General features: G+C 40.6%; 1 protein-coding gene across 6 annotated transcripts in view; it reads left to right on the top strand.

Annotated features, from left to right (window-relative positions):
• The window catches only part of CDH18 (cadherin 18), a 614,393-nt gene extending 593,814 nt beyond the window's left edge, over nt 1-20,579 (top strand). For all 6 annotated transcript variants that reach the window (XM_083623835.1, XM_083623834.1, XM_083623830.1 and 3 more), the window contains 4 exons: nt 1,787-1,908; nt 4,477-4,594; nt 14,797-15,048; nt 18,478-20,579. In XM_083623835.1, the coding sequence (XP_083479961.1) occupies nt 1,787-1,908; nt 4,477-4,594; nt 14,797-15,048; nt 18,478-18,968 (983 nt within the window). In that variant the 3' untranslated portion in view covers nt 18,969-20,579. The remainder of the gene's footprint in view (nt 1-1,786; nt 1,909-4,476; nt 4,595-14,796; nt 15,049-18,477) is intronic.
• Nucleotides 20,580-20,795: the final 216 nt, after the last annotated feature.

Below are 20,795 nucleotides of genomic sequence, written 5' to 3'. Positions count from 1 at the left end.
TGTGCAGGAGATTGCTTGTTTGAAGCTATTCTGACATGTTCCTAGTTGGCTCACACAATGAAGGCCCTCTTGAGCTTGTTTTGTTTCCTGGAACTTTATTATTGCACTAAGCCAACAGTACACCATTATTTCTAGTATGGCCCAGCAAAGACTACGTGATCCCTTCCCTAACATGTGGTTCTCCGGATGTTGCTAAGCTAAAACGCTCATCATCTGTGGCCACTAGCAAGTTGGCTGAGACGGGGAGAGTTGTTGTTCAGCAATATATGGAAAGCTACAGCACAAGAAGAGGAAATGACAGAGCACCATTTGCCCCATGGTTCCCAACTGAAACTATGCAACTGTCTGTCCTGGACAATGACACTTCCCTCTCTCAGGGTATAGGCTCAGTTGATTATTGTTGTTGTTTATTCGTTTAGTCGTGTCCGACTCTTCGTGACCCCATGGACCACAGCACACCAGGCACTTCTGTCTTTCACTGCCTCCTGCAGTTTGGTCAAACTCATGTTTGTATCTTCGAGAACACTGTCCAACCATCTCGTCCTCTGTCGTCCCCTTCTCCTTGTGCCCTCCATCTTTCCCAACATCAGGGTCTTTTCCAGGGAGTCTTCTCTTCTCATGAGGTAGCCAAAGTATTGGAGCCTCAGCTTCACGAACTGTCCTTCCAGTGAGCACTCAGGGCTTATTTCCTTAAGAATGGAGAGGTTTGATCTTCTTGCAGTCCATGGGACTCTCAAGAGTCTCCTCCAGACCATAATTCAAAAGCATCTATTCTTTGGCGACCAGCCTTCTTTATGGTCCAGCTTTCACTTCCATACATCACTACTAGGAAAACCATAGCTTTTACTATGCGGACCTTTGTTGGCAAGGTGATGTCTCTACTTTTTAAGATGCTGTCTAAGTTTGTCATTGCTTTTCTCCCAAGAAGCAGGCGTCTTTTAATTTTGTGGCTGCTGTCACCATCTGCAGTGATCATGGAGCCCAAGAAAGTAAAATCTCTGGGCTCCATGATCACCTGGGCAACAAATGAGCCTTAGATCAGGCTTGGTAGCAAACTAGCAGTCGGTGCAGTTGTGTCATATGCTTGCAAACTTTTTATAATAAAACCCAACTCCAGCTGGCTTAAAATATATTGTAAACCATATATACAATTGATACCTTCTAAATATATGTAACAATACAATTAAAAAGCAATTTTAGCAATTAAAAAACAGTCAAAAACAGCATCCTAGTTACCTATTAAATTTGTATTCCGCCCTTCCAAAGGTGCCCAGAGTAGCAAACCTAAAAATGTTAAAATAATACATTTTTTAAAAAAATCTTTACCCTCTTCCACATTTTACTATTTCTTCCTAAAAAAAACCCAGCTAATCTATTCCTGATTTGACAGGACTTTGATATGACACCATAACATCAAATAAAGCCATTTGATTAATTCCTGGCCCACAACATGAGAGTGTACAATAGACTCTGAAATTTTCTCCTGTTTTTTCTCTCTCTTCACTACCGTGTAATACCCTTGGATGTCATAAACCTGTAGTTTAACCTTCAAGTCTTGACTTTGATTTCCGTTTGCAAAAAGCCAGTGAGACTTCGCAAACCACATCTTCATAAGGTTGCCATATCAGTCTGGTTCTGCTGTAGCATGTCGAATATCTGACAAGCCATTGTTTTACATCAAGTTCTGAACACCACTTTCAGTGCCAGAAAATTGCTTTGAGGGCAAGCTGCAAGGGTGTAAGTGTCTTCTGAAAGCTGGATCACTTTATTCTTTTGTATTTTACAGAAAGTCCTGGCCTCCTGAGCCATGTCCCCGTTGGAATAAAAATTCTTGACGTCAATGACAACCCTCCAGAGCTTGCTGAAGACTACGATGTAGTTGTCTGTGAGAATGCAAAGCCGAACCAGGTAACCTGATAGTCACACTCTTAATATCATATTTGAAAGGCATATAGTTTTAAAAAGTGTTTAATAGAGGAGACTGTAGATGTATGTGTATGTAGCCATGTGATTCAAATATGTAATTTGAATTATGCATTTCAGACTGTACTAGAGATCTACAGGACAACATACATTGTTTTTATATATACACAGGGTTGTACTTAATCAAGTCCTGTTCAGAGTACACCTATTGCAATTAATTAGCCTATGTTAGTCTTGCTTATTAACTTAAATGGGTCTGAATAGGACCAGGACTGAATACCACCAGATAGATAGATAGATAGATAGATAGATAGATAGATAGATTGATTTAGAGCTTTAGAATCCAAAACCTTTCATAAGAAATATACAGTAATCAATCTCCGGACATACTATATGCAATGAAGAGGCCAGATAGATATCCCTTGGGAGAAAATCCCAGAGGGCATGGGCCACAGAGAAACTCATGTGCCTCATACCCAGAGGTAGAAGCTTTCAGAAGATATACTCATTTGGAAGAAGACATTTCCTGATGAAAGTTGGTCCAACAATGTGCAGGAGTTTTTTTAATGGCTTTGTGAATAGCACACAGAGGCATGCTGATGACAAGTGGACTCCTTTGAATACTGCAGCAATGGCATCCCAGCAGTTTGTCCATGTCAGCTACATCACCTCTAACGTCCTGTAACTTGTACAACCGTAAATAAACTTTTTGCTGCTGTGGGCTCCTTAAAGGGTGACTAGGCATGGAAGTCTCACTTCATATTCCCATACTTGTTTGACATCATTTTTCCTGGCTAAGTTGTTTCTGATGTTTTGGAATTGCTAAGGAATTATTTTTATTTTTATATTTTTATTTTTATTTTTATTACATTTATTTGTACCCTGCCCATCTGGCTGGGTTTCCCCAGCCACTCTGGGCGGCTTCCAACAAAGATTAAAAATACATTAAAACACCAGTCATTAAAAACTTCCCTAAACAGGGCTGCTTTCAGATGTCTTCTAAACGTCAGATAGTTGTTTATCTCTTTGACATCTGGCAGGAGGGCGTTCCACAGGGCAGGCGCCACTACCAAGAAAGCCCTCTGCCTGGTTCCCTGTAACTTATTATTTATTGAATTCATATACCGCCCTATACCTGGGGGGTCTCAGGGCGGTTCACAGAATGAAATCAAGATATAAAATCACACACACACACAATTTTTTTAAGGGCATAGGATGGCAAGTGCAAATGCACAGAATAAAATCCATCCATTTTGAATTGTATTCCAGCAATCTGCCGATGTGGGTGGATGACAGAGGTTTTTTCCCTCCAGGTCTTATGTTTTATTTCCCAGTGCTAGAATGATGTTGTTCAACAGTTTATCTTTACATTTGCATAGGACAAAATAAAACCACATATCTGCTGTGTCTTTTCTTATCCCACAATTCACTGCTGAGTTACAATGGGGGAAATAACATAAACCCTGATGTAACGGTCTCTCAGATTTAATAGTTTTGCCTGGCAATGAAAATGCAGGGGGGGGGGACCCTGTTAACTGTTATTGCACTGTGTCAGCAATGCTGGCTCTAACTGAAATGTGGCTTGTGAGTGCCAATGCAGTGACATTGTGCTTAAGACTGAGCACAGATTGGAGATATCTGATGTATATTTGCTTCAATGTACCCAGTAGGTGAGAATGCTTCACTCCTCTCTTCTGGAATGTTAAATACAGTGGTACCTTGGGGTACAGACACTTCAGGTTACAGACGCTTCAGGTTACAGACTCCATGAACCCAGAAATAGTACCTTGGGTTAAGAACTTTGCTTCAGGATGAGAACAGAAATCGCGCAGCAGCAGCGGCGCAGCAGCGGGAGGCACCATTAGCTAAAGTGGTGCTTCAGGTTAAGAACAGTTTCAAGTTAAGAATGGACCTCTGGAACGAATTAAGTTCTTAACCTGAGGTACCACTGTACTGGGATTACATGGTATGGCTTTCATTCCATTCCAGAGTCAACTCTCTTTGGAATATTTCAAACCACTCTGAGAATCAGCAGTAAACTTAGCACAATTCTTTTGACTTCTTTCAAAATTCCTCAGATGTTTTCCCTGAGGAAGACCAACTCACTTTGAATCTAATCATAAGTGAAAGTTTGGAATCATCTATGCACCCCCAAATATCTGTACACCATTATTGCAAATTGTCAACAAGGGCAGTTCTTTGGGTTTCCTTTTTTTTTTATCCTATACAATAGGATCCAATGCAAGGTAGGCATTTTGTACTGGGAAATAAACTTCTTGCCAAAAAAACAAAAGACAATCAAGCAAAGACAAACAAAAATTCCCAGGGGTGGAATTAAAAGTCCCAAGGAGAATGGAATCACTGGACTGTTGCATGCCAATATTAGGCCTGGTGATGAAAATAAACTTATATGTGAAAATACTTAAGTGACATGTTAATCCTCCTCTGTTAGTATTAATGCAAATGTCTAACTAACAAAATCTTCAGAATGACTTTGAAACAGTAGCAGCAGCAGCAGCAGCAACAACAACAACAATTCAATTTTCCTTCCAGGTTATCCAGACTATCGGTGCCACGGACAGAGATGACTTTGCAAATGGTCAAAGATTCCACTTTTCTCTGGACAACAGTTTCCCTTTGAATCCCAACTTTACGCTAAAGGACAATGAAGGTAAATCACTCATTACTCTGCAAGCAAGGCTTGGTGTTTGTCTGGGATGTCTCGTTGAACAGAATGACTTCTTTTCTCATAATCTTTTTTGTCAGTGGGTGAAAACCACCATCTGTCAGGGCAGAAGTGGTTTATATAGCAAGGACTTCATATTCATAACCTTTGCGTTGTGAATGATGAATATCTAGGAATCATTTTGGAAGAAAATAACCTTGTAATATTTCTTCCCTGCTCTGTATTTTATTAGCTTTTGTAGTTACTCTGCATGTTGTTTAAAGGTATTTTTGAGAGTTCTGTTGGGTTATAGAGTTGTACTTTAGCTTCTTGCTTGGGTGACACTAAGACCATAACCATAACAGATATTACATTTTTTAAACATTTATTTGTTGCATTTATATATTACCTGTATAATGGATAAATCTTCTGGTGAGTTTACAAACAGTATTAACAATACAAAATGCAAAGCAAAGTTCAAAACAACGAAATCAGTTATAGACAATACAAATTAGCATTATGAAAATAATCTAAAATCCAAATAATCTAAAACTAATAGACTATGGCATAAAAACATATCAACTCTTAACACGGGGATAAGAACTTGGTGCAAGAATTTAAAAGCAACAAACAAATATATCTGTTATTATTAAAAGGGGGGGTGAGAATAAAAATATCTTCACCAAGCATCTTCCCTGCCCCTTCAGCTAGTCAGCGTTCTGTGCCTGCTTATTCTTCAATCGACTTTTCCTTCTCCATTTTGTTTTTTTGCAGGTGAGTCTATGAACAGCTTTCACATCCTTCCCTGAAAACATTAAAGATAGTTTCCATATTTGTTTGTTTGTTTGTTTATAACATTTTATCACACTTTTCAGTCAAACAGGCTCCCAGAGCAGCTTGCATACAATCAACAAATAAGAGGACATTCCCTACCCATTGCATTAAAAGCCAAGATGCACATCATTAAAGGAAAGGGGGATGGGGAAGGCAGGCGGGAGAGGCAACTCAGGCACCAATTGTTAAAGTTATATTGAGTTTGAAGTTGAATGGAGCTTCTTAGTATAAACTAGGAAGAAGAAGAAGAGTTTGCACTTGATATCCCACCTTTCACTCCCCTTAAGGAGTCTCAAAGCAGCTTATAATCTCCTTTCCCTTCCTCCCCCACAACAAACACTCTGTGAAGTGAGTGAGGCTGAGAGACTTCAGAGAAGTGTGACTAGCCCAAGGTGCATGTGGAGGAGCAGGGAAGCGAACCTGGTTCACCAGATTACGAGTCCACCACTCTTAACCACTACACCACCTATCCAGACAACATAATTTTCTGTACCCTATTTATAACTAGGCCATTCTCTTTCTTCATCCTCCTTTGCCAGTCACACCATTCCATTCTTCCTCCTTCCCAGTTTATTTAGTTAAAAACAAAACAAAACAGCTTTTAGCCATTCTGTGGCAATTGAATTTCCATTGATCTGGCGGCTTTGAGGGCACTGTCACATTCGGATTGCTTATTTGTTTCCCTAAATATCATTGGACCTCTGGCAAACCGTGGGTCTACCCTGAATGTGCCAAGGAGTAGGTGGTGTGATTTTTCACTACATTTGTTTAAGCACACAAAGAGTTGAAGCAAAAAAGAATGAGAACGATAAAAAAGGTTAGGTCCAGTCGCGGACGACTCTGGATTTGCAGCTGTCATCTCGCTCTATAGGCCGAGGGAGCTGGCGTTTGTCCGCAGACAGCTTCCGGGTCATGTGGCTAGCATGACTAAGAATTAAAGGCAACTGAGAAATCCAAAGAAGGGCTTTTAGAGTTCCTACTTTCTTAACCATTTAGGCATTGCATTTAGTAGATCAAGATGCAATTAGACCCTTCCCCCCCCAAAAAAAGAGAATTTGAAACAGTGATAATTTTTTGTGCATTTCAAAACACCTGAGTTCTGTTTACTGGATCCTTAAGTGTGTGGAGGGCTTTGCTGTTTCTTTTAAAGAATACAAATATGTGCAAATAGCTGAACCCCAAAACACGAGAACCTGTCAACAAGGTAAGATTTGTCGGGTCTCACCTGAAAAATGTTACAAAACGAAACCTAAATATACAGATATATAATACTCATCTTTAATCATATTTTTATAGCCTAAATCAGTTGAAAGACTTCATGCAAATAGTGTTGGGCAACAAATTAAAATTTGCCAGAAGGAAAGACACAAAGCAGGATCTCCCATATCCCCTTCTCCTGGCATTTTATGGTAATATGTTTTTAAAAATCCTCAGATTGTGAATAATAAATGAACAAGTATTCTCCAAAGTGCTCTGGTATTCACTTGCCATAGCTCTACCATTATATCTCTGCTGCTTTGGGAGTTTCCCCCAAAGTCTTTATTCAATACATTTTCCAGTACAGTAGCTCAATATAACTAGTCTGAGATAAACATACTCTTTGGCATGGAGGAAAAGGGATACAGTTGCCCTAGGTGGACTGTGGATTTTGGGGAATCGTGCTTCCAAACTTTTAAAGACTTTGTTGGATTTCAGGCAGATGTTATCTGCAAGCTAAAAGTTCCAAGATTGAAATTTATATAATTAGGATCCTCAAGCTGAGGTGACTTGCATAACCACCTAACTCCATGTGAGACGAGATTCATGTGGAAAGATGGAATACATAATCATCTGTCTTTCTGGCCAGGAAGTCAAGCATGTGCTGATGGGCTCATTACAAAGCCCAGTTCCAGCTGGCAGGTTTAACAAAAAAAGTCACACTGATTCAACCCTGTTTGAACAGGGAGCCAGGCAACCTCGTCATCTTAATTCAGTACCTCATTCTTCTGGAGCTTGGGGTTCTTTTCTTCCAAGATTCGCATTATTCAAGAAAATATGGCTTACTATTTGGATTGTAAGGTCAGAAGAAATATATTTGACAAGCCTGTTCAGAAGATACTTGGCTGTATCTAGACCAATAAAAGGTCTATGGTACCAACAGTGATAGGTGCTGGGATTTTTTATTTTTTGAAATATTCATGAAGAATACTCATGTCAGAATATAAAATAGTGTTATAGATTTGGCAGGATCCTCCCTCCCAACCCTAGAAATTAATAATAGGTAGGGTTTTGATTATTTGGAGCATTGAAGGGAAGATTGGAGGTCACTGGAAAACCAGAGGCTAAGATTCCTTTCTAAGCCACAGCCTTACCTGGGATAGGCATTAACATGGAAAAATGGGGTTGATGGTCTGGGCAGACAAAGCTTGCCATGGTGATGCGGTGTGGGTTTGAAGTGACAGGAAAATAGCGTTTTTAATAAGGTGTGCTGGGAAGAAGAAGGGAGGGGGGGAAAGACTGGGATCCATCTTGGACAGGCTGGCTGAAGGCTGGCTGGGGAAGATAGCTTAGACTTCAGGGCTGCACCTCTGTGGGAGACAAACCCCTACTGAAATGACCATGCTGTAAGATCTGGACTCCTTCCATGCACACTGAAGGTGTAAATAGGTGAATAAACCATATTTCTGAAAGCTACAACAGTCTCCACCATGTCTCAATTCTCCAAAGGAACATAGACCCTGGGTGAGTGTCTGAAACCCCATGGACTCTTGCTGTCATTCAGCAGAGAGAGGGGGACGCACCCAACTTCTATAACAATATATTCTCATCCAGAAATGTTTCTGTTGAGTATAGTGAAGTGGCAGAGTATCAGTGGAAAGACAAGACAGTTTATTGAATACTAGGGCTGTGAACAGTCCCTCAGTTCTATTTGGGGACCTGTTCCAGTGCTCCAGAACAGCATCAATATGACCCAGACTTCCCCTCCCCTCCTTGTCACCTGACTGGCCTCCTTTAGACAACCACAGTGAAATCCTGGGTTTTTGGATCAGGATTTGGATTAAGACCACTGGCATTGCAGAGCCCTCTTTCAATATTATTGTTCCAGGCAGATTAATTTCAATTAAATCCCGGAAAAGCAAAAAAACACCTGGAGTGGGTGAATGGTTAAGAATAGTATTGCATCTTAACCATCTCCATTTAAAATGTCAATGGGTGAATACAAATCCTTAAGTAGCCAAAAGGGCTTCATGATGCACAAGAAGGAGGTAGCAGCAACCTAGAGCAACCACAAAATTGGTCGCTTCCTACTTCCTAAAAAAAGCTCAACAACTTTGGTAGATCACTGCAAGTTTTTGTTTTTTTATAGTGGGAGTAGATCTCAGTCTCTTGAAAGTTGGACATGCTTGACATAGTCCAGTGACAAGAGAGAATGCATAGTAGCCACCAAATACTCAGTTTTTGTTTGAGGAATGGGGTAGAAAACTGGTCAGGAATAGAGATCTTGAAAGTAGCATGGACTCCCTGAACCAGAGCAATCCAAGCTACATTTTCCCCCTGTTCCCACATGTATATCAGTTCCCAGCTTTCCATTGCACCCATTCAGCATTCTTTCTGCTCTAGGTTAACCAATCACAAGAAGCATGCAGATAGATTAGGCTGGGGAAAGGAGCTAAATTAAACCCCCATCCAAATGTTGCCCCTGAACTGAATTCCTCTCCAGAACCAAGAAGATTATAGGCAGCTATTGCTGTCAACTTTAAAAAGACAAATGCCTGACTGCATATGAGCACAGATCTTCCTTCTCCAAAGCTTTTAAAGGGAGTCCAGGGGTCAGGGGCCTTTGGGAATCATGACCTTTTGCTTCCTTTTTCCTTTTTGGAGGATTGATGTATTTAAAGAAAAATAAAATAATGAAAGTACTCAGTTCCTTTCAGGCCTTTGACTTGTACGTATTTATTTTATCCTGCAAATATCCTCACCCCACCCCGATTTGACAAGCTTTCCCAAAGCTTTCCTAGATTCCTTCAACCATTATATTGTTACAATTGCCAACTTCATCTTTCAGATTTTGTTTCATTGTGTCTCAAACTTGCCTTGGGATTTTTTCAAAAGTACATCCTTTCCATCTTTTGTGCTTTTCATTTCTCCCCCCCCCCCCTCCACCCTTGGCTTGGATTTTCATCTTCAGAATATCCTTTTCCCTGTCTGTTGTTATCTGTTCCTTTTGTCTCATATCTGCCCTTCCATTTCCATTCTCCCCCCACCCTTTGGAGCTTTGCAGCTAATCTTCTGTGCTTAAATTCTTTCATCATCGCTTGACTGCTACTCATGCCTTCTGTGTGAATTTAAACTTTATTCCACCCAGGCTCACTTTTTTCAGCTCCTGCAAAAGCTTGACTCCACGTCTTCGCTTTTTAAGTCAGCAGGTTTGTCACAGCTGCTGTACCCAAATGTAATGGGTCATGTACTCTTTTTTTAAAAAAAATTATTGCTGCATGGGGCAAAGAGGAGGCTGTGCTTTTCTGATCAGCTGTAAAAAGACTGCCTTGCATGGCAATAGCCAATGTGGTATCCTCCATATCTTGGGCTCCATCTCCATCACCCTCAGCAAGCATTGGCCAGTGATGAGGGTGATGAGAATTAAAATCCAATACTATCTGGATAGCACCATGTTGGCTACCCCTGGCCTAGAAAATCTTCCCAGTCGAGTTCAGCTAGGGAATGGATGGCTGGAGCACTTCACCTGGTCTGTTTGTATTTTCAAGGCTGTGGCTGCTGTTAATAGACTCCATAATGCAATGTACAGAATGTTGGTGCATTCATTACTATGTAACAAGCATGAACAGTTTGGTTTTAAATAAAGATTATTGGTCCTGAATCCCAGGTAATGATGTATAGACACCCCTGAAAAGAATTCCCCAATTTTAACAAAACTTCTTTTTGTTTTCCTTGAAATTTCTTACATTTTTGTCAGAGTACAACCCCAGAAATTCACCTTAACCTTTTGCTTGGGGGTGGGGGGTGGCATCAGTTGCAGCTCTTGCTGGAGAAGTTCACTTACCTTAATTGGTGGGTGGTTTTGCAGCCGAACCACGAGCCCCGTGGTGTCCAGCAAGAGGCCTGGATTTGGTTGACTGCCTGATGGTGATTGGTCAGGCTGGCGGGCTTTGGGTGGACCTCCTCCCCCCGGGGGGGCAGGCTGACCAATCAGTATTGACTGGGCCTGCAGCTGGGTATAAATTGTAGCCTGGCATGGCTGTAACACCTTAGCTGGGCCAAAATGCCACAAGCTTATTGAGGAAGTGTTGTTCCTCAATGGCAGAGCATATTATTAATTGATTGGTTGATTAATTAATTAATTAATTAATTAAATTTGTATACTGCCCTACACCCATAGGTCTCAGGATAAAATTACAATTACATATCCTTTGTATGCAGAAGGTCCCAGGTTCAGTAGCTCTTGACCAGCATGAGAAAGTTCTCTCTTGGAAATCCTGCAGAGGCACTGTCAGCCATTATAGACAGTGATGAGCTGAGTAGGCCAGTGGTCCAACTGCTAAACAACAACAACAACAACAACAACAACAACAACAACAACAACAACAACAAACCAGCTATGTTTTGTAGAACAGGACCTGGTATGCTAGCTTCCTGGCCTGTGGGTCTCTGCTGCTTACTAAGACAGGGAGAGTTGAGGTGGTGGAGTGCAAATGCATTAGCACAGCCAATCTGCATACAGTGGAACCTTGGTTCTTGAACTTAATCCATTCCAGAAGTTCGTTCGACTCCCAAAACATTGGAAAACCAAGGTGCGGCTTCCGATTGGCGCAGGTGTCCCAAAGCAATAGCCGACAACCACATTGGATGTTTGGCTTCCAAAAAATGTTTGGAAACTGGAACTCTTACTTCTGAGTATTTGGCATTCGGGAGCTGATTTTTTTGTCAACTAAGCTGTTTGAGAACCAAGGTTCCAACGTACTTCCATATATATATATATATATATATATATATATATATATATATATAGTGGTACCTCAGATTACATACGCTTCAGGTTACAGACTCCGCTAACCCAGAAATAGTGCTTCAGGTTAAGAACTTCGCTTCAGGATGAGAACAGAAAATGTGCTCCGGCGGCATGGCGGCAACGTGAGGCCCCATTAGCCCCATTCCAGAACGAATTAAGTACTTAACCTGAGGTACCACTGTATATAAACTCCCCACCACCTCAACAGCAACCTACCAGCTGGGAAACTAGCACAGCAGCTCTGCTCGACTGAGTGGTCCACTTCTACTCATTGTGAAGTAGCTCTACATTTAATTTGGTTGGCATCTGTCTGCATTGGGAGCCTGCTGTGGCTGTAGAGACCAATACAGGAGAGAGATGTTTTGTTGCATCTGAGGCAGATGAAGACATCCGGTTGTTCTGCTGCCGATGCACCATGGCATTTCCTCTCTTTGTGCTCCTCCCAGTGGTCATTCATCTTCTGGTCACTGCCTGTCTGTTTGTCTCCAGGCACTGTGGTCATCTGCAAGGGATTCCCACATGGTGGGGTTGATATTGCCATTTTTGAACTACAAAGACTCCGAGAGCTGTAACCTTCAATTTTTAACTCCCTCTTGGGACAAGGAAGGAACCACTCAACATTAGCTTTTGGCAACTCTATGTAACTATAGGATATGATGATGCACCTTTCTAAGTATGTTATCAGCAGTATGGTGCCTATATTTCTGCAGGGACCATGCTTTCTTCCCATTCTTAAACTGCTCTGCTGGCTTCATTCATTTGAGCTGACCTACAGTAGAATGAAATTTTGAAAATCACGCTGCAAGCCTTTCATGAAGTCACTCTTAAATAGTATAGCAGTCATAAATGCCAGTCTATTCAGGCTCTCATACTCTTTATTAGCTTGGAATCTAGACCAATAGAATCTCATTATAACTTCAGGGGGGAAATGGTGTTGGAACTATTAAAGATTTTTCAGTTAGCCGACAGCAAAGCAAGGAAGTCAGACCCTGCTACTACTTTCATAAAATAAAACAAGAAGTAAGAGTAAGGCGACAAGGGGCTTTTATACTTTTAAAGCTTTTAAACTAGTTTCTCTACATCATGCTGAAGCAGGAAAAAGATAAATTCCCATGTTGTTTTTTTCTACTTCGGGTTAGATTTTTATGTGAAATGTACTGTATAGACAATGATACATGATACGGTATCTTTATTGATTGCAAAAGTGTGTGGATGTGATATGAAGTCACTTACCAGTCTTTTGAATCAAGGCTTGAAATGAAACCGTGTGCAGGAAAATCAGAACCAGGGCAGATCTTGCCTGCCTACTCACAAAATGCCAAAAAGTTCACCTTTCAAATCAGTCATTTGGGAAAATGAAATTGGTGCAGTCCATTACCAGGACTCCAGCCCCATAACGCAAGTGATTGGTGGTGAAAAAACAAAACCAGCAAGTGTTGATCAAGGCAGAGCTCAAATGTGGGCCCAGCGAATAAGCCAGCTTGCCAGATTTGAAAACCACAGCAGCTTGAAGCCGTGATAAACTCCAGCCCCACAAGAAGGCAAGCTCCATGGGGGGGGGGGGCGTGTGCTTCAGTATTCTGAACTCCTTTTGAATTCTGAACTGAAGAGACACAATAATGGAATCACAGAATTATAGAGTTGGATTGAGGGTCATCAAGTCCAACCCCAGGTGATGCAGGAATCTCAACTAAAGCATCCATGTCAATCACAAACAGCTACCCCATGAATTTGCAATTGGGAATTTTGTGATTCACTATTTTTCACAGTTCTCCAGATGCAGTCGTGCACGCCTTAGCTGTTTACAAATAATAAAAATATGGAGAGAGGAGTAGCTGCCGATGCAGATATCAACCTTTGTGGTATTTCACTCTTGCAAATGCAAAGAACTATTTATTTATTTTTTGCATGAGTATAATACCAGTGTTGGCATATATACAGAGAAGCAAGAATGTGATTGATATCTGTACAATTCTCAGTAGTAGTTGAGCAAAATCATCTATGAAATATTTGAAGAGAAACTTAAAAAAAAGTCTGTGTTCAACTTTGTATGGCAAGAAAACAGAGCCATTGTTTTTAAAAAGGCAAAAAGAAGACTGCTTCCTCCACCCTTTGTTATATATGTAAAAATAAAAAAGGAATCCAGAAAGAATCATATTGCTTGAATTGTAATCTTATATTAGAAGTGAATTGACTCTCACTTAGTGCCCTGATTTTAAATAGTTGCAAATGGTGTGATGTGACATTGTACTGCTGTTCATCGTCCACAGCTGGGGGAATAGAGAAGAGATTCTACCTTGTTGAAAAGGGTTGCATTAACTTTTTCATCAAGATGGATCCTGAGATTGCCCCTTTATTGCCATGTGGGCTACCAGCACGTCTATATGGGTGACGGAATGGGGGGCATGGCATAAGACCAGAATGTCTGGCGGCAGTTGGAGGATGGATGGTGGCTAACAGATTGAGGCTGAATCCTGACAAGACAGAAGTACTGTTTTGGGGGGGACAGGGGGCTAGCAGGTATGGGGGACTCCCTGGTCCTGAATGGGGCAACTGTGCCCCTGAAGGACCAGGGGCACAGCCTGGGAGTCATTTTGGACTCATAGCTGTCCATGGAGGTGCAGGTCAATTCTGTGTCCAGGGCAGCTGTCTACCCGCTCCATCTGGTACACAGGCTGAGACCCTACCTACCCACAGACAGTCTCGCCAGAGTGGTGCATGCTCTAGTTATCTCCTGCTTGTACGACTGCAGTGCGCTCTACAGGGGGCTACTTTTGAAGGTGACCTGGAAACTACAATGAATCCAGAATGCAGCAGCTAGACGGGTGACTGGAAGTGGCCGCCGAGACCATATAACACCGGTCCTGAAAGACCTACATTGGCTCCCAGTACGTTTCAGAGCAGAATGCAAAGTGTTAGTGCTGACCTTTAAAACCCTAAACGACCTCGACCCAGTATACCTGAAGGTGCGTCTCCACCCCGTCTCCACCCCCATCGTTCAGCCCGGACACTGAGGTCCAGTTCCAAGGGCCTTCTGGTGGTTCCCTCGCTGTGAGAAGTGAAGTTACAGGGAACCAGGCAGAGGGCCTTCTCGGTAATGGTGCCCGCCCTGTGGAACGCCCTCCCACCAGATGTGAAGGAAATCAACAACTATTTGACTTTTAGAAGACATCTGAAGGCAACCCTGTTTAGGGAAGTTTTTAAAGTTTGATGTTTTAGCCTGTTTTTAATATTCTGTTAGGAGCCGCCCAGAGTGTCTGGGGAGGCCCAGCCAGATGGGTGGGGTATAAATGATAAATGATGAATATGATGATGATGACGATGACTAAATGCAATTATTAAGATTACTTGCTTTCTCTTCTTGTAGATAACACAGCCAGTATCCTGACTAGGCGGAGAAGATTTAGTCGGACGACTCAGGATGTGTATTACCTCCCCGTGGTGATCTCTGACGGAGGGATCCCTTCTCTCAGCAGTAGCGCCACCCTTGTGATACGAGTGTGTGCGTGTGAAAGAGACGGGAGGGTGAGGACCTGTCATGCAGAGGCATTCCTCTCCTCTGCAGGATTGAGTACGGGGGCCTTAATTGCCATCCTGCTGTGTGTCATCATTCTCCTGGGTAAGCCTCTCTCAGAATTAAATACCGATGTCCTTTCTGTGGCCTTCAGATGATCACAGAAACAATGTGGCTTTTTCAGTATAATGTCATTCTGAACCAGGAATCACTTGTGATAGGAGGTAATTAGAAATACAAAGCTTTGATATATTTTTTTATATTAAAAAAAAATTGGTAAAGACTTTAGCTAAAATTAATAGGACCAATAAGCCTTTAAAGCAGACAGCTGAACTGCTGGCATCCTGTGGAATTAATTTTGCAGAGGTCACTAAGTAATTAGCACTGCTGATCTACCCAGGTAATTTGGTAAGATTTTCAGGAACCAATTCGAGTTGCATGTCCAGTACTCTTGGGGGAAGTAATAAAAAGAAGAAAGGAGGAGAATCTTTTTGAAACAGATTCCTCTGCCAGAAGGACTTTCAGGAGTGTATGAAAGCCATTTGCTAATTATCTCTGTGGGATGAGCTGATAACGACACAAAGCATCATCAAGAGGGGCAAGGGACAGTGCAGGCAAGAAGATGATTCTGTTAGATAAATGTCCTTGGAAATGCATTTTCTCTGAATACTTTATGTGCTTAGATTTATCTGAATAGTACCCATTAGCTAATATTCCCTCTCGTTTGGCTCTGACTCAACCTGCTCATACTGTCTTTACATGTATATTTGCACACTAAACAGAGCTTGAGAAGAAAGTCCCTTTGAAGAACAAATGCTGCTCACAATGGGATGAATCTATAATGACCCATATACTAATATTGTTAGAAATTAAAGAAGTGAATCTTTATCCAGATAAAGGAAGTTCTTCAATGTATGACATTATTCTTAAATATCTTCATTAGCAATCTTCATTGCTTCTGTTCTCCAGGGAAGTTTTTATTTTATTGTTTGAAATTTCTGATAAGGAGCAACCCATTTTTGCTTGGCCCCCCCAATAATTTTTTTAATAGTCTCATTAAGTGATATTGAAATCCCTCATTCCCGCCATGTCCTCATCTGAGTGGTTTTGGTCAGTGTCCATTTTACAATTGCTTATACCCATCCCCCAGTGGCCCCAATCCTGAAAAAAAAGAGTTAGTTATGTTTAAGTTCCAAGAAAATTTGTGATAATAATTTGTGGCAGCCTTTCATCCCTCAAATGTAAAAAAACAAACAAACCAGATTACCACCCCCCTATTAATACCTATGCACAAATTATTAATGTGGCAAGTAATATCTTCCTAACTTGTGTGAAAAATCATTAAGATTTAAACCTATTTAGATATAATACTATGGGTTTTGGGGTGCTAGAGTTTGTGGGTGCCTGGAATTAGTGGGTGCTGGTGTTTGATCAATGCTTGGAGCATTAAGAGGGGCTGCCAGACAAGTTTTCCCATTCAGGAGATCACCTGGGAGAAGAACCATCAAGGATAAGAAAGGAAACAGGAGAAGAGCCATTAAGAAGCAGGTATAGGCAGATATAGGCTGTGCCAGATAACAAGCGAATAGGAGCCCCTCGTTCTACTGAGCAATAGTTGTCAGAAGACAGTGTGAGAGTTTTTAGGAGGTGGAAGATTCAAGATTTCAGTTTGTCCGATCTGAGATAGGGGGAAAGGTGTCTGTCTGTAAGTTGGGACAGGGACAGTGGGTTGTGGCTGATTTCTGCTGGCATCCAAGACTTCGGCCATGGGAGAACCAAGAACGCTCTCAGATTGTAATGCTGTAAGTCCCTCCATTGTATGCTCAGGTTGCATATATGTGTAAATGAACTGTATATGGTAAAGACACCATGGTCTCTGTTGTGCTTCATTGTCCAAAAGGAAACACAGACCCTGGTAAGAGTGCCTGGAATTCCCTGACATCCCACACTGAAGTGGAGATTGGGGTTAGCATGTAACAATATTATTAGGATCTAGATATATTTAATTATGGAATCATTATATACACCACTGCTACAGCTTTAATCTATTGAAAGAAGGTGTTTCATGTCTATCGACCTGTCAGGCAAACTTAATCTCGAGAGCAATAATCTTTAATTGTTTTGGTACATTCATAAACTTAAGTTTTCTTGATGGTTGGTGGGGCTAATTTTTTTATATATATATATTTAAATTTTTATTGATTTACAAATAAAAGATAAACAAAAAATAAGGAGAAAATAATAAGAAAAGAAGGGGAAAAAAATAGTACACGTTACATGTTTCACATCAGATATTTCACATTTCCATCTCTTATAAGACTTCCTTCAGCTTGTCCGTAAATCATTCGTGGTAATAATTAAGATTACGCATTTCCTAGCTTATATTGACAATATATATATCTCTCTCTTCTATTCTCTTTAGTCAATAACTCTTCGTCTTTCACAATGCTTCTTTAAATCCCCTTAACGTTGTTTGTCCCTCACTTATATATTCCAGGTAATCTACATATTTTCCCCAATCCTTAATGAACTTTTGGTCTCTTAAATATCTAATCTTTCCTGTCAATTTATCCAACTCCGCGTAGTCTAATAATTTTGCTCTCCACTCATCCACCGTTGGTATTTCCTGCTGTTTCCACTTCTGGGCTAGCGTTACCCTTGCTGCTGTAACCGCGTAGTACACAAATTTACAATCCTTCTTTTGTATCTCGTTCCCTAGTATCCCCAATAGGAAGATTTCTGGTTTCTTTAAAAACGTATATTTTAGGATCTTCTTGAGTTCAATATATATTTTTTCCCAGAATTCTGGTGGGGCTAATTTTAATCACTAAGTGTGGCACATAAAGGCAGATTTGGTTATTTTATTCATTCATTCATTTCTTTTTGTCCTAGTGTGTGACTAGAATTGAGCCCATAAAGGAAACTATTAAATATTGCTTTCCTTTTCACAATTAATGGTAGCATTGAGTGGTAAATTATATTTTGATAGTAGGCAAATTTACTGAAAAGGGTTCCAGTCATATTTTTTATTTCTTCTTCAAGGCTGTTGTTTTGGATATGTTAGTAGCAAGTAAAGCAAACGTTTCCAAGCACGAGAAAGTGAAAACTCTCCCAGAGTATAATGGTTAGATATTTAAAATCTGGAAAGTAGCCATAAAGGGGGGGGGGATGACACAGATAAGGCAAGCTGACGACAGGGGAAGGATAGATTATTCAAAGAAACTGAGAGATACTTGGCTGGTATTTGTTGGAATATGAAATATGGGTCTTGTCAAATTCCAGAAAATACGTTGATACCCTGTAATTAGATTATGTAATATTATGGGGGGGGAGAGATTAGTTTAACTTTCACTTCTTACAGTATCTCAGAGAAGAACCTATATGGGAAGTTTTGGTATCATGCACATTTATTTCACTTTAATCAGTTAATGAATTGATAGATGAATCTGCTAAAAGCTATACGATTCATCAGCATAAAAAATATCATTTAATCAGCCAGCAGCCCTTCTAATCTGCTATCTTGAATTTTCTCAGCAATAGTGGTCCTTTTCATCACACTAAGACGCAGCAAAAAAGAGCCTCTGATTATTTCGGAGGAGGACGTCCGGGAAAATGTTGTTACCTATGATGATGAAGGAGGAGGTGAGGAAGACACTGAAGCTTTTGACATCACTGCCCTGCGGAACCCATCAGCTGCTGAGGAACTGAAGTATCGGCGGGATGTGCGGCCTGAAGTCAAACCCACCCCCAAGCATCCCACTTCATCCTGTCTTGACAGTATAGATGTTCAGGAATTTATTAAGCAAAGATTGGCAGAAGCAGACCTCGATCCTAGTGTGCCCCCATATGATTCCCTACAGACTTACGCATATGAGGGTCAAAGGTCAGAAGCTGGATCTATCAGCTCCTTGGATTCAGCCACTACACATTCTGACCAGGATTATAATTACCTTGGTGACTGGGGACCAGAGTTTAAGAAGCTAGCTGAACTTTATGGAGAAATAGAATCTGAAAGAACAACTTAAATTCTCGTTATCATTCCTCAAATACGGAACATTTTAGTTCCCCAAGCAACTTGGAGACATAACGACAGCAGTGGTTTAACAGCAAACAATCTTTATCTGAATATATTATAGAAATACAGTACTTGGAGCAAACTGATGTACACAGTTACTGTAGAAACAAGTGCCCTTTTCACATTTGAAACTGGGTTCTTCAATTGGATGGAAAATTGGAAGAAGAAACAGAAAAAGATATGCCCCAAAGGAAAAGATTGTCCCTTTGTGTATATTTTTAATTGCTCAATAAAGTCTGTGGTGCAGTATCAGTAACGATACCCTAAGTAAACCAAGCAATGGCAAATATTACTTTAATATCCCTAAATATACCCAGAGCTACGTTGAGTCTATAGTGATGCCTACTTGTGAGAAGAACAAATCTTGTTTGGATCATTGAAATAATATGTCTAGCTCTGTTTATAAGTTTAGAGGGGTTAAGGTAATGATGGGGAGAGGTCATTTGCTTCTGTTGTAATACATCCCAGGAATACTACTTCTTTTGGAAGGATGTAATGGAATTACTGAGTTAAGTGCCATTTTAGTGTCTGCCCATACTAACACCCATCTGAATTTTATTTACATGCCAACATCTATTGGGGGTGACACATTTCAATGGGCCAATCCTAATCTTCCCATCCATGGTGAGCTCATGAACCAAGCATTCTATTGAACCTCATAATTCCACCCTCCCACTGCCAGAACTTTGCTGTTACTGAGTGGTATCGAAGCTGTTGCTTCCATTTTTATTGTTATTTTGCCTGCTATTTTTAACAGCATTTCAAATACAACAACAGATTTTTTTAAAAAAAATTAAATTGAACAATATAAAATGTCTTTCTGCCATGAAGGAGAAGATGAAAAGGCTTTCTCAGTTTGGTTTGGTTTTTAAGTCATTGTTTTATTATGTGTTAAGCTATGCAACAGCTTGGGTTGCCTGGTCTTCATTGGGATTGGTGAATGTAGATAAGATATTGCCAATCATATTGCTGCTCTAAATCCCAAAAGAAATTTGTCACTTGATAAGGTGTTGTCATAGCCATTTTCTGTATCTTCACAGGATGGCATAGAGAGCATTATCAGGCAATTCCAATGTCAGGTTCAGCATCCATGGGAAGACTTTGGGTGCAAAAAACAACCTGAAGGCAAACGATGCGATTCCCATCTCAGAAGTTAAACGGGTCTGGGTCGTGCAATGCAATGGTCCAAAGGGAAGCAGCAGTACAAGACATGCACATCACTGGAGTGCAAAGTAGAGCTGTAAAAGTATCTTAAAATGTTCTCAAAATTTATTGTAAGACAATAGAACTATTATTTACTGTGGCAACACCCAATATGTTTGGAGGGACATGCCCTTATTTTATGTCTAATTATTTAAGTTTGGTAAGTATATGTAAGATTTATGCTGTTTTGGGTCACTTGTTGAAGATTGTATGCATATTTTATATTACTTCTAGTGTATTTTAAATCCAGCTTTATACAGATAAAGCTGCTTGGGTCCTTCAAAACATGTTGGGTATTCCATTAAAAAAATAAAAAAATAAAAGATTTATTCTATTGTAATAAACATTGACAAAGAAAGATATAGCTCTTTTGTGCACTATTGGTGTTGCAATCTCTTGTTTCTTTGCAACACTGAGGTCACCGGGGACCCCTCTCCCAAGTTAACTACCCCAAGCTCATGAATAAAATGGTGAGGCACAACTTTAATATTCAAGGTAAACCTGTGAGCATGGGGAAATTACCTTATAATTTATTGTGCTACATAGGATCCCACACAGATAAGGCTGGATCCTA

This window comes from Podarcis filfolensis, assembly GCF_964270895.1.
Source record: "Podarcis filfolensis genome assembly, chromosome: 7".
NCBI classification, from domain to species: Eukaryota; Metazoa; Chordata; class Lepidosauria; order Squamata; family Lacertidae; genus Podarcis; species Podarcis filfolensis.
The sequence above is the reverse complement of the archived record's forward strand: the minus strand, read 5'-3'. Positions and strand labels throughout refer to the sequence as shown.